The sequence below is a fragment of the Clarias gariepinus genome, chromosome 5 (assembly GCF_024256425.1).
Source record: "Clarias gariepinus isolate MV-2021 ecotype Netherlands chromosome 5, CGAR_prim_01v2, whole genome shotgun sequence".
NCBI lineage: Eukaryota > Metazoa > Chordata > Actinopteri > Siluriformes > Clariidae > Clarias > Clarias gariepinus.
In genome coordinates, this window is record NC_071104.1 from 35,538,007 (window position 1) to 35,552,825 (window position 14,819).

The following is a 14,819-nucleotide window of genomic DNA, read 5'->3' on the forward strand; positions in this document are numbered from 1 at the left end:
TTATGGAAACTTCACTGATCTTGATTTACACAAAATTACGACATAAACATGACAATAAAAAAAAAAGAAATCACAGAAAAAAGTCCTAAGATTTTGAATTTTCAAGTATTTCAATGAGTGCCATATAATGGGTTAATTTGTAAAATAGCATTTTACTTCCCAGGATCTGTTGTAAGGACAGAATGAACTGTAGATCACATAAACTACATTACAGCTCCTAAAGAGTCCATTGGTTTTTTTTCTGGTTTTTTTTTCAGAGCATTTAATAAGGTGGTGTTGCTTTTAACTCGCAGTAAATTAAGGCACTTAAAATGCCCTCTTTTTCACCGTCATACTTCTCTGTAGCTTTTCCTGCTCGTGGGAAGATTACAAAGAAAAAAAAGTTCAACCATCTTAATCCTTTCTCAAGTTATACCCTAACTTCTGTAAAAACCTTTGCTCATGAGTTGTCTTTTGGTGGATTAAAAAGGGTTAAGGCCTGGAATATTAACAAAAGCTGATAAAAACTTATAAAACATGCTTGACCTAGAGTAAGGTGTTTGTGAAATAATATGATTATCACAAGTGCATCGTTATTGCTGAACACAGTATAATATAAGCCACACAGAATACAGTATATACTGTACTTAGGCCATGATTTTAGGATTTAAATTGTATCCTTGTCACAGTAAAACATTTGTTCCCACATTTTTACAGTACCATTCCGTACAATCACTCCGATTGTCACCTATTTATAGAAAAAAAAGACAAAGCGCCACATCAGCTTGGTTTCAGCTCGGAGGTTTAATGAATCATGTTGCAGCTCATCTGGAAAGCCTGACACAATGCTGAGCTAATCATTATTAAACAGAGTGTGTCGAGTCATCTCTCTTGATCCCGTCCTGGATTGCATCTTTGGCCATTTGAGAGAAAAGGAAAGTCACACACGGGTTAGATTTGTGGCTCGTGACACGTCATCCTAAATTGAAACGGGGCTCGGAGAAGACCAAACGTTCCAAGCTGATATGTTTCTTGTAGACATCACTGAATACAGTATGAGAGATAAAGTCAGCCTTAGAGTTTCAACATGAATGCTACATTTACACTTTGGAGTTATTCTTTTCCTTTTTTTATTATTAATAATACAACAAGGTATACACAGCACCCAACACTGACATTTAAGAAGATAACGTTTCTCAAGGATACATTTAATGTTTAATGGATCCAAAACTCAAAAGAGATTCCACTAAGAGCCTGTATAACCTTAGGTCACTATATGAGGATAAAGTGGTGCTTTGCGATGGATTGGCACCCCGCCTCGTGCCCTAAGTCTCCTGGGATAGACTCCAGGCCTCCTGCAAACCTTTATACAGGATAAAGCGGAATAGACCATAAGTGAGTGAGTGAATGATAGTTTTTGTGCCATAGTTTTTTGTGGAACAAAATCTTAGCCCGATAGTAAAGATGAAAAATCACGCGAAGAGCTTTGCATGGCTGGTTGAAGCTTTAATGGTTATAGCGACAAACTGGAGGATAACTGGAACAAACAGTATGCATCTCTCTCTTTATCATTTTTATTTTTGCTTCTATTAAATTTCATGTTTGTTATTAAATGACTGAATGTAAGTGATCATGCGTGAAATGTTCACCCTAATGTGAGAGATATGTACTGTATGTACTGGTATATTGGGATTATATTTACTTTGTTCCTTATCCAGAAATAATTATGATTATTATCATTATTATTATTTACATATATATATAATACATTATATATATAATAAATAATAAGTAAATCATAAGTCACATATTTATTATAATATTAATTATAAAAATTATTATTATCATTTCTATATTAATAATAATCATAATCATAATAAAGCACCCTATACTTTTCATTGCCCCAGTACACGCTTAACCAATGAGAGACGTGTGTCTGGAAGTTAAGTCACGTCATCTGGACACTTTTCTTCATAGGTAGATACGTTTCAAAGTAGCTTCTTCACTCTGACCTAACAAGAAAGACTTCCAGGTAACCTCACCTGGATGACTGAGACATAATGAGAGACATATTGTTGGAAGATGAATGCCTCCATCCAGTGGCCGAAGTGCGTAACGCAGCTAATACCACGGTGTGAGGCGTCTTCACAGGGAGAGATACAGTACGCCTCATCAGATTTGCCCTTAGGAGCCATTTTCGTGTAATGCATTATTAAATGTTTTTGATTGAGTGTAAAAACGTGACATGGTATGAGACTTAAAGCTCCGTCAACAGGGACGGTGCGGAAATGTAACCTTGTTTTTCTGCACAATTCCCATGATATCATGATGTTCTCTGCATTATTCATGGACGTGAGAGTCTGGTTAGGAAGCACTTCCCTGGATCTGTCCTGCGAGTTTAAGCAGAGCAAATGAGGACAGAATGAAATTGTTTAGTCTGCTCGAGATGGTGACCTCAGTGTCGCATTTAAGCAATTAGTGTGACGTTCCAGTTATGTATGATCGAGGACAAATGCACATAGTCACTTTATATGCTAATTAGGGACAAGCGGCCTACTTCATAAATAATACAAAACAGCAGCTAATTAGATCTCTGCGTATATTCATACTAATGTTAAATATTAGCACGTAGCATGGATTGCTTAGCATTTAGATTCATCTCCTCCCGAACACACGCATACACTCACAAACCTGGGATTTTGATTTTGGTTGATTTTTGATTTTTTTTTTTTTTTTTTTTTACCCTAATTTAGTCCTAATCATTAAGAGCTGTGTGATTTAACCAATTATGTAATTTAATTTATGCTTTGTTCGTCAATTCGATTGATTGAATCCATGAATCAGTTTTAGATTCCGAATCGATTCACACATTTAAACTTATTTAGGTAAAATTCATGAAAACTTTAAAAGTTTTTTTTTTTTTTTTTTTTTTAAAGGCACACACTGATTCAATTAACTTTAAAAATGAAAATGATTCCTCATGCCCCCAAAACCACTCTTTCATAATCAGAGTCCTGGAATATGTCCGTGTCATCAGGGAGGAAAACATTCAGTACATTCAGGTCGTCAGCTGACTTCATTTTATTGCCACATAACGTTGCTGAGTCTCGACCTGAGCCACTGAAATGACTCCAGATCATAACCCCACCTCCGGGGGCTTGTATGGTGGACACCATGCATGATGGATGCATCGCTTCATGAGTCTCCCTTGCACGCCCATCACTCTGAAATAGGGTCAATCTAGACTCATGACCTTTTTCCATTTCAAAAAGGCGAATGTTTATGGTCTCTAGCAAACTGAAGCCATTTTCGCTGATGAGTTTCACTAACAAGTGTTTTTTTCATGGACACCCAGCTGTTTAGACCCAATCCTGTGAGTTCTCATCACACTGTGTGTTTGGAAATTATCTCATTTTCACTATTAAACAAACAGGTACCTGTAGTTCTGGTTTTACTGTTAATGCAACTTCACCAAGAGTTGCACATGTCTTTGCACATTGAAAAGTTGCACATTGACATTTTAGGTTTTTGATAATGTGTCAAAGGGTTCTTAACCCACTGTCAGTAGCATCAAATATCTTTAGCTGTTGTCTTTGCTTGTTGCAGCCCAATATGACACCTCTGAAATGGTAACTTTTTTTTGGCCAGACAGTGCATTTTATTTCAATACAACAGGGTGGCATTTTTATTATTGTAAGAGAATGCGATATGGCAAAAGAAAGTAAGTCTAGTTTGTGTATAACAAGAAATATGTTCCAGCTTAGTGATGACAAAGTCAGGCCTGAGCAACATTATACATGATATTGTACAACCTGGATCGTTATACACTGAATATATTTGTTCTGGTGAGTATGAGTAGGTGCTGCAGTGGGTAATAGACCACTGCTTAATTAATTGATAAATTGCGTGCTACTGTAGCTTAACCATAAATCCAAACGTCATTGGTAATTTGTTAAGGGTAGGTTATGGCTCATTTCAATGCACAGAGAGAAAAGGAGGCAAAAGGACACAGCACTTTTAATGTGGTTTGCCTCTGAGAAGGTTGGGGCTACCTGAGAGTCTGATGAATATCCACTCGAGCAAAATATTTTAATTAGCTCCCCTATAAATAAACTTTGCATAACAAACAGACGGGATCTTCGGGATATTATGAAGTGGCTGGAACCACACCACATCAATCAACCCGACGTGAAAGTGACACCCTGCCACGGGAACCGTTCCGATGAGTGTCTTCAGCAAACAGCAGCCAGGAGGCAACTAGAACCTGTACACTCCACAAACCTGCTGTAGGCCAAATGAATGTCAGTTTCAAAGTCATTTTAGAGATACAGTAAATGTTTTGTTGTTGTCAGAATGTGCTAAATTTAACAGAGAACACTGAGAACACCAAACATGGTAGCGCTAACATTATCAGAGTTAACCTTGCTAAATGTATTTAATGGTTATATTTCGTTGCTCCCCGTGATGCTATTTGTTTACGTATTACTTTTTGCAATTACAAATGTTTGGGTGTTCCAGAAAATGGTGTATTTACAATGCCTTCCACAATTATTGGAGGGCACCCCCTCTGTGAAGGGTACTGAAATGGGACTGGGATAAATTCACCTTCACATAAAGTAGCTTCATTTGACAGCATGGTGGCGTAGTGTGTAACACCGTGGTCTCACACCTCCGGGGTCAAGGGTTCGATTGCTGCCTCAGGTCTTGGAATGGTGTGAAATTTGTGTTCATGTTTTCTCTGTGCTTGGTGTGTTTCCTCCGGGATCTCTGGTTTCCTCCCACAGTCCAGATGCATGCAGATTAGACTAATTGGCATCCTCAAATTCCCCACAGTGAGTGTGTGATCGTGTGCCCTGGGACAGAGTGGCATCCTGTCCAGGGTGTATCCCTTGAGTTCCTGAGTCTCTTATGATACGCTCTAAGTTCTCTTGTGACCCTGAATAGAGAATGAGTGAACGAGCTTCATCTCACACTGAGAACTAAAACTGGATCTGGGATGTCACTAATTAGTTTAAGTTTGTCTTCCTGAACAAATTGTGCTAATCAGAATCAGCTGGTTTTAGTTAAAGGATGGAACAAATATATTGCAAGACTTTTAGTTTCTAAAACCAGGGTGTCCACCTCTGCATTAAAATTGCTAAAACTACGGAATTCTTAAGAGAATTGTAAATTTCATTGGCAAATCTCTGTACACGGTTCTGAGGAAGGAATCAAACCATCATGGATCAAGCGAGTGACACGAGAGTACTTCAGACATCTTTTTTGACTCTATGTCTAGCCGATGCATCCTGTATGTTGAAATCATGTGATGTTCACTGTGATGTAAATACGGGTCGATCACTTCTGATGTGAACTGGTGTAACCATTTAAGATGGCTGAACACTTACAGTATGCAAGCACAATCTAATGATTTGTAAATATTTTTGCAAATTATCTTATTTTTTTCACACACTTGAATATTGCAGAATCTTCTTTGTCCTTCGGCTGTTCCCTTTCGGTGATCTCCACAGCGAATCATCTGCCTCCATCTAACCCTATCCTCTGCTTTTTCTTCTCTCACCCCAACTAACTTCATGTCCTCTCTCACTGCATCCATAAATCTCCTCTTTGGTCTTCCTCTAGACCTCCTGTCTGGCAGTTCCAACCTCAGCATCCTTCCACCGATATATTCACAATCTCTCCTCTGAACATGTCCAAACCACCTCAATCTGGCCTCTCTGACTTTATCTCCAAAACATCTAACATGGGTTGTCCCTCTAATGAACTCATTCTTGATCCTATCCATCCTTGTCACTCCCAAAGAGAACCTCAACAACCTCAGCTCTGCTTCCTGTCTTTTCTTCAGCGCCACTGTCTCTAAGCCGTAGAGCATCGCTGGTCTCACCACTGTCCTGTACACCTTTCCTTTCACTCTCGCTGATACTCTTTTGTCACATAACACACCTGACACTTTTCTCCACCCATTCCAACCTGCCTGTACCCGCCTCTTCACCTCCTTTCCACACTCTCCTTGGCTCTGGACCCTAATTATTGACCCTAAGTACTTAAAGTCCTGCACCCTCTTTACCTCTGCTCCCTGTAGCCTCACCATTCCACTTAAGTTCCTCTCATTCACACACATGTATTCTGTCTTGCTCTGTTGCACAATGTCAAACATCATTGTTCTGAATATTGCAGAATAGTTTGTTATATACAGTAGATTAGTGCTATAGAATCTCAAAATATGTAAAAGGTCAAGGTGTGTAGAATCTTATTATTTAACCAAAATTTCCTAAATCTGGACAAACAGTGACTGGTTTGCCATTTCCCTACCTAGTTAAGTCATGTGATTGTCTTTTGTAGACTACAAGAGTCCATGCCACCTGGTGGATGAACCGGGTCCTTGCCGGGCCCTCGTACCTCGCTTCTTCTTTGACAGCAAGACGAAAGAGTGCAGACGCTTCTTTTACGGCGGCTGCCTTGGAAACGCAAACAACTTCCAGACACTTAAAGAATGTCGGCACCGATGCCTGCGTATGTATATATTAATAGTTCCATTTTATAGCTTTTGATTTATAGCAGTACAGTGTAATGATCATGTTGATTCTATTTCACAACATTGCTGAATTCTTAAATCTGATTTGTTAGAAGTTGATGTATTATATATATATATATATATATATATATAATAATTATTAGTACTGCTAAGTGTAATGCTCTTGTCTCTTTGTCACATACAGTACACAGTACGATACGCAGTGAAATGCTTATACGACCACTCGTGACCTCAGAATAAATAAATTATGCAATAAAATAAGAATAAAATATAGAAAAATGTAGCTGTAGAAAATATAGACAATATGGCTGTACAAATATAGGAAAATATGAAAACTGGTGTGGAAATTGATACAGAATGTAAATAGAAATGTCCGGGGAGTGTGCAAATATGCATGATTGTGAAGATGTACAGTAATGACTATAAATGTGCCCATATGGTCCATAAATGCCCCAAACTATACTGTATATTAATGATATGGTGATATCAATCTTTTTCTTTAAGTAAGGAGTCTCTGATCTCAATGTTTCGTCCCCATGTGACACAAAAAGCTGCTTTTTTAAACTTATTAACTTCAAATAAGAGACAAAAGCGAGACTGGAGAGGGAACACCCATTGATAAAGAGTAAGAAGAGTTTAATATGTCTTGCGAGCGTTCCACATCATTTATTGTAATTATGAGCTGTAATTATAAGCTGCTAAAAAGCAGCTTGTCCTTTGTTAACAAATCACCGTCACCTGAATATTGCTTCGGTATAAGAGGACATTTAATCTCTTCTGCTCCACATCACTCCACCTTGTTGTTGATTTTTTTTTCTGAAACGGGCACGTCGACCAAGTGTTTACATTTTTGAAATTATTATTATTATTATTATTATTAATAATAATAATACTAATAATATTAATAATAATTAATAAAAGCACAGCATTTCAACATCTTTCTTGATTTGTATATTTTTTATACACTACATGATAATTACTGAGACTAACTATATCATTTTTTTTTATCATTTTGTCTTTTAGAAGAGACTTTTATTCAGTCCTAATTAAAAACAGAACTGTGTTAATTACTTATGGTCTTGGTTATGGTTCAGGCTTAATATTTTGATCCCCCACCCCTATCCCCTGACCCCGACACAAGCCGTTCTTCTCTTCTAGTCTGAACATCCTTCGTTTCCCTGCTATGTCGCATCTAATTCTATTACCCTCGACACACACTTTTTCTTCTCCCTTTAATCTGCTGCATTAGTTATTGCTGTCAGTCTTATAAGAAAAGGACACAGATATCATCCAAGTGCAACATTTGCCAAAAAGACAATTATGTCTCATGTAAGGGTAGAATAAAGACAGGGTCCAACAGCAATTTTTGGCTCAGTGAATCTGTGGTTATTGTATAACCTGTCAAGAGGCGACTGAAGCATTCATGCCAGTACCAATGATAATGACGGATGATTTTTCTTTTTTTTTCTTTTATATCAGCAGGGAATCACACTAAGGAACCACAAGACAGTCTGGAGGTTAAAGAATTATCACCGCTATTCACTAAAACTGGTACATAACCACATCTCATAATGACACATTATTATTATTATTATTATTATTATTATTATTATTATTATTATGGTATCAGATGTTCTTGGGTGTAACAGCAGAATCTATCAGAATCACACTGGCATGTAACACTGCACATTAACTAAAGCAGTTTCCTGTTCTAATAAAAGTGTGTGTTGCTTTCAGATGTTCACTCAGTGTCTGAGTCTCACATGCAGCCTCGGAAGCTACCGAGACCGGAGTCGAACAAGGACACAAGTAAACAGACACATTATTATTAGAAATATAAGTATAAATTATTGTTGTTCTCTCTAGTTGTCACTTTGTGTCTTTGTCTACTGTATGTCTTTGCCTGTCTGCCTACCTACAGTGGGGCAGAAAAAAGTATTTAGTCAGCCACTAATTGTGCAAGTTCTCCCACTTAAAAAGATATGAAAGGCCTGTAATTTTCATCAGAGGTATACCTCAACTAAGTGAGACAAAATGAGAAAAAAAAGTCCAGAAATCACATTGTAGGATTTTTGAAGAATTTATTTGCAATTTATGGTGAAAAATAAGTATTTGGTCAATAGCAAAAATTTCATCTCAATACTTTGTTATACACTCACCTAAAGGATTATTAGGAACACCATACTAATACGGTGTTTGACCCCCTTTCGCCTTCAGATCTGCCTTAATTCTACGTAGCATTGATTCAACAAGGTGCTGAAAGCATTCTTTAGAAATGTTGGCCCATAGTGATAGGATAGCATCTTGCAGTTGATGGAGATTTGTGGGATGCACATCCAGGGCACGAAGCTCCCGTTCCACCACATCCCAAAGATGCTTTATTGGGTTGAGATCTGGTGACTGTGGAGGCCATTTTAATACAGTGAACTCATTGTCATGTTCAAAAAACCAATTTGAAATGATTCGAGCTTTGTGACATGGTGCATTATCCTGCTGGAAGTAACCATCAGAGGATGGGTACATGGTGGTCATAAAGTGATGGACATGGTCAGAAACAATGCTCAGGTAGCCAGTGGCATTTAAACGATGCCCAATTGGCACTAAGGGGCCTAAAGTGTGCCAAGAAAACATCCCCCACACCATTACACCACCACCACCAGCCTGCACAGTGGTAACAAGGCATGATGGATCCATGTTCTCATTCTGTTTACGCCAAATTCTGACTCTACCATTTGATGTCTCAACAGAAATCGAGACTCATCAGACCAGGCAACATTTTTCCAGTCTTCAACTGTCCAATTTTGGTGAGCTTGTGCAAGTTGTAGCCTCTTTTTCCTGTTTGTAGTGGAGATGAGTGGTACCCGGTGGGGTCTTCTGCTGTTGTAGCCCATCCGCCTCAAGGTTGTGTTTGGAGTGTGATTGTTTGAGGTTGTGGACAGGTGTCTTTTAGATGGATAACAGATGCCATTAATACAGGTAATAAGTGGAGGACAGAGAAGCCTCTTAAAGAAGAAGTTACAGGTCTGTGGGAGCCAGAAATCTTGCTTTTTTGTAATTGAGCAAATACTTATTTTTCTCCATAATTTGTAAATAAATTCTTTAAAAATCCTACAATGTGATTTCTGAATTTCTTTTTCTTATTTTGTCTCTCATAGTTAAAGTATACCTATGATGAAAATTACAGCCCTCTCTCATCTTTTTTAAGTGGGAGAACTTGCACAAATGGTGTCTGACTAAATACTTTCTTGCTCCACTGTATGTGTCTGTTTATGTCTTTCTCTGTGACTATTTGTGTCTGTCTCTGTGTATTTCTGTTTATCTGTCTGTCTGTCTATTTGTAAGTCTATGCATGCGTATGTGTTTGTCTTCTATGTGGCTGTGTGTCTATTGCCTGTTTGCCTGCCTGTCTGTATGTCTGTCTCTCATCAGTATGTTTCTGTGTATGTGTGTGTCTATCTGTTTGTGTGTCTGTCTAAATATGTCTGTCTCCCGTTCCGTGTGTGTCTGTCTATGCGTTTGTGTGTTTGTCTGCCTATCAGTCAGTCTGTCTGTCCGTCTGTCGGTCTATTTGCCTTCCCGTGCATTTGTGTAATTATCTCTCTATCTGTAAATCTGTGTGTCATCAAAACTATTACATGTCTACGTCTCATAATGACACATTATTACAATTATTATAATGCCATTATTATAAAGTTCATACACAGGGCATGAAATGTTCTTGGGTATAACAGCAGAATCCATCAGGATCAGACTGGCATGAGACGCTGCACAGCGCCTTACTGTAACTCATGTTGTTGAAGTGCTGTAGGAACAGTTTCCTATTCTAATGAATGTGTGTTGCTTTCAGATGTTCACTCGGTGCCTGCGTCTCCCACACTGCCTCAGAAGCTGTCAAGGCCTGAGTCGAACAAGCACACAAGTAAAAAGAAACTACTCCGTCAGTCTGTCTGTCCATCTGTCTGACTGTTTTTAATCTTCTCTGACTGTTTGACTTTAACTCTGATTGTTTATCACTCTGGCTGTCTGTTGCGCTCTCTAGTTGTCATAGCTTATGTCTGTGTCTACTGTACTGTATGTCTCTGTCTGTCTGTCTATGTGTTTGTTTATGTTTCTGTCTGTGGGTGAGTCTATCTGTATGTCTATGTGTCTGTCTACAGTATGTGTTTGCCTGTCTATGTGTCTGTCTTTTTGTGTGTCTGCATATATCTGCCTGTCTGTCTGTCTGTCTGTTTGTTTCCATGCTTGCCTTTATGTATGTGTATGTCTGTTTACCAGCCTGCATGTCTGTCTGTCTCTCTGTCTGAGCTTAAATCATCCAAACCTTCTTACAATCCTAACAGACATTATTGTCATCCTTTCTTTCTGGTTTTAGAGTTTGTCCTTCCTGATCAGTGCCAGAGGCCCTTAGACCCGGGTACATGCGTCGGCTCGGAGGAAAGATTTTTCTACGACTCAGAAGCTCACAAATGTCTTCCCTTCAACTACACCGGCTGCGGAGGAAACAAGAACAACTTCGAACATAAGAGGCAGTGCATAAGAACCTGCATGAAAGGCAGGTCACTTTACTACATTACGCAGCATTCTAATTCATAGATTTAAATGTACTTTACATCTTCACTTTAGTTAAATTTTATTATTTTATTTCAATTTTAAGTAATTAGTTTTGGACCGAATTGTAAGCATTCTGTGTCTTGTGGTACAGGTTCCAAGAAAAGTGGAAAAATACGAATAAAGAGTAAGACAGCCAACGTCCTATTCCGGCTCATGTGAATCAAGTCCTTTGAAGCGCTCCTATTTTCATTTTTAATGTGTAATATTAGAATTTTATAGACTTATACACTTTGTTATCCTTTTATCTGTATATTTCTAACGCTACATAATAACTATTTCAAATGTAACCTGAAGTGTCTTTCTTTTAATACAATATTCACAAAACCCTTTTTTTTTGTGCTTATGCACATTTTTTATTGTGCATAGTTATCCTGTATGTTATGAGTTCCAATTCCATTAGTGCCAGTAGAGCTGATGTTGAGCTCTTAAGCAAGGCTTTAAACCCTCATGTTGCCAGTTATGTGCTTAAATGGACTTTCTTATGTGTCACTTTGAATTAACGCAACTCTCCAACAATGGCAGTATACATGGATGAAGATCCCAAAGGTTTAAAAGAGGAGCCAAAATGTTTCCGATGCCTTCGCCCCACCAATTCCTGTTTAAGTCAACCTTTTCTTAAGTCTTCCTTTTTTCTTTATTATTTGATGTGTTTTTTAAATAGTTATTTAACAAATAACGTGCTTGATGAGGTGAATGGAGATTTTGATACTGTAATAAAGTCTATCCTCATGAACACGCACACACTTTTCAACATCCGGAGGTCGAACATAATCATGTGTACTTAATTGTGTACTGTACATGTTGACTGTATTTCCCTCACACGTGCTACTTATTGTGATTAACACTATAGATCTAACACGAGCTAAATAACAATGTTGCTTAGTCAGTCGTGATTCTAAGCTCTAAAAATTAACTTTTTTAAAATTAAGGCTCTTAAAGTGCATTACTTTTAAGGATACCACTTCATCCACTATATATACAGTGGAAATGTGTTGTTTTTTGTTGATTGTTTTTGTAAATGTTGATTTCTCTTACACTGGCTACTTACAGTATAGTATAGGTGCATTATTGTAATTAACATAATAGATCATCTAACATGTTGCATGATGTGTTTTATATATAGATATATATATATATGATATGTATATATACACTGTACACACACAATAGGCTCAAGGGCCCCGAGACCCTGAATACAGGATAAAGCCTTTTAATAACTGTATAAGCAGTGCATGAGAATGGAAAAATGTGCACAAGGCTGCTTTATTTTCTTTACATTGTTTTATGTATATACAGTACAGTATACAGTATATTCATTTTATTCACTCATGGTCAAATAAATATGTAGTGTAAAACTGTTGTTTGTCCGTGTATTTGTATATATTAGGTATAACAGAGTGTGTATGTGTGTGTGATGCTACATACTCTACAGTAACTAACCAAATATCTTATACTCGCTTGCTATTGTAGATTAGACTCTTCATTAGATATTATATGTGTAATAATGTACAGTTATTTGTATATTGGAAAGAAAAAAAAACAAGAAGACTTCAGAAAAAAAAAGTTACAAAGTCATGTATGTACTGAGAGTAGTTCTACACACACTAATGTCTGTCTGTGTATTGATGAGAAATGTTAAAAACTAAACGTTAAAGTTTACAGTTGGACAAAATAGCATGCGCGTCAGTCTTTTATAAGACATACTGTAATACACAGCGATGGTCAAAGTCCTGTAGCCTAGCTAAAATATTAATCAACTTCTGAGAAATTCTCCATTTACAAATCTACTTCAGTCGTCTTCGTCTTTAGGGTGCTCCGGTTGGGCGCCGTTTGTCTCTATCTACAGTAAGTCTGTCTACCACATTTTCCTTGTCACTCCAACCCCCTGCATGTTCCCCCCCACCATACTCATAAACCTCCTCTTGGGCCTCGCTCTTCCCCTCCTGCCTGGCAGCTCTGTCACTAACGTTCTCCTCCTGATATACCCCTCATCACTGGCCTCTCCATCTTTGGCCCCCAACCATCCTATTACCTGCACTGTCCCTCTAATATACTCATTCCTAATCCTGTGTATTCTTGTCACTTCCAAAGCAAATGACATCATCCTCGGCTCCACCACCTCCAGCTCTGCATACTGTCTTTTTGTCAGCGACAAAGTCTCCAAACTGGACAACATTGATGGTCTCACTAACGGCTTGCTTATAAACTTTAGTAAACTGATAGCTTCATGTCACAGATCACTTCTTCACCCATTCCCCCCTCGCTGTTCTTCCAGACTGTCAACTCTTAGAAACCATCTCCACTCCTGACTTTACACACCTGCTACATGATTGAGCATTTCACAGAGGGAAAGCAAATGACACAATTCCACACAATAGTCAGCAGGTAGCGATATCACCGCTTAAATATACACCAGTGTATCTATGTAATCCAACAGCATGCAGAAATGCATTGACGTAAATGGTACAGAAATTTGTTGTAGGTAGTGGTGGAGTAAAAGTGAAAAGTATCTACTAATAAAACTACTCAAGTGAAGTACACATACAGTACCTGAAAAACTGCACTTAGGTACAGTAACGAAGAAAATATATTTAGTTACCTTTCACCTCTGACAATAAATATAAAGAGATGTCCACACCAGCTTGAATTTATTCCACTCAATAATAAACAACCATGAAATTATATCCCAGCACGACACTGTCCATACACAGGGTCGCGGAGGGCATGAGGCGGGGGGGGGGGGCACGGTGCTGCCAATGCATTGCAGGGCACACAGCACAACAGCAAAGAAATAAATGATTAAATGAAGAAAACCTAAAAAATATATAAATATAATTTATATATATATAAATATATTATATATTAAATATAAATATATAAATATTGAATATATAAATATTGAATATATATATATATATATATATATATATATATATATATATATATATATAAACACACACACACACACACACACACACACACATACTGTATATGGCCCAGCTAGGAGGTCTGCTCATATATACAGTATGGTCACTTTTTTTTGGTACTTCTGTTGTTTGCCCACTAGATGGCGGTATCCAAACACTTATCGAGCGGATGTTCTCAGGGCTTTTACATGTGCAGATTATTTTACGAGTGAAGAGATGTTTAACTCTTATTATAACGACTTTAGGTCTGCTATTAGTGCTGTTAACACTGGCTTTAGCTAATGTACATATTGGCATTATAATACAGGCTAAAGTAAAAATAAAAGTTAAAAGGCTCTGTGTGTGTGTGTGTGTGTGTGTGTGTTTGTATGTGCGCGTGTTACAGGGAAACCCGGAGGTAGCGCGAGGCGGGAATAAACAGTGACGTCACGGGAAGCACCTTCAGTGCGCTGCATTAATATGCTGGATCAATTGGACAATCATTTTGCATTTTTCTTTAACCCTTGGAAGAATATACTCTCTATAGAATACCTCTTTATTCTGTACAGGCCTGGAGCCTATCCCCCGAGACTGGACACACACACACACACACACACACACTAGTGATGGGAAGTTTGAATCATTTTAGTGACTTGGTTCTTTGAATCTCGTTCATCAAAATGAATGAATCTTTTTTCGAGTCATTTAGTTAATTTCGCTCTTTCAATCAGAATTTTTTTTTTTTAATGTTGCGTTTTCAATAAAAAGACCCCTAATACGTCTACATT

At 37.8% G+C, this 14,819-nt stretch overlaps 1 protein-coding gene across 4 annotated transcripts in view; it reads left to right on the plus strand.

The window, feature by feature from the left end:
* The window catches only part of tfpia (tissue factor pathway inhibitor a), a 42,870-nt gene extending 30,396 nt beyond the window's left edge, over nucleotides 1–12,474 (plus strand). Inside the window, exons 3-9 of one of the 4 annotated variants that reach the window (XM_053496423.1) lie at nucleotides 6,322–6,492; nucleotides 7,994–8,065; nucleotides 8,252–8,323; nucleotides 9,262–9,318; nucleotides 10,362–10,433; nucleotides 10,887–11,066; nucleotides 11,217–12,474. In XM_053496423.1, the coding sequence (XP_053352398.1) occupies nucleotides 6,322–6,492; nucleotides 7,994–8,065; nucleotides 8,252–8,323; nucleotides 9,262–9,318; nucleotides 10,362–10,433; nucleotides 10,887–11,066; nucleotides 11,217–11,284 (692 nt within the window). In that variant the 3' untranslated portion in view covers nucleotides 11,285–12,474. The remainder of the gene's footprint in view (nucleotides 1–6,321; nucleotides 6,493–7,993; nucleotides 8,066–8,251; nucleotides 8,324–9,261; nucleotides 9,319–10,361; nucleotides 10,434–10,886; nucleotides 11,067–11,216) is intronic. The other 3 variants (XM_053496424.1, XM_053496425.1, XM_053496426.1) reach the window with 3 other exon arrangements.
* The last annotated feature ends 2,345 nt before the right edge of the window (nucleotides 12,475–14,819 follow it).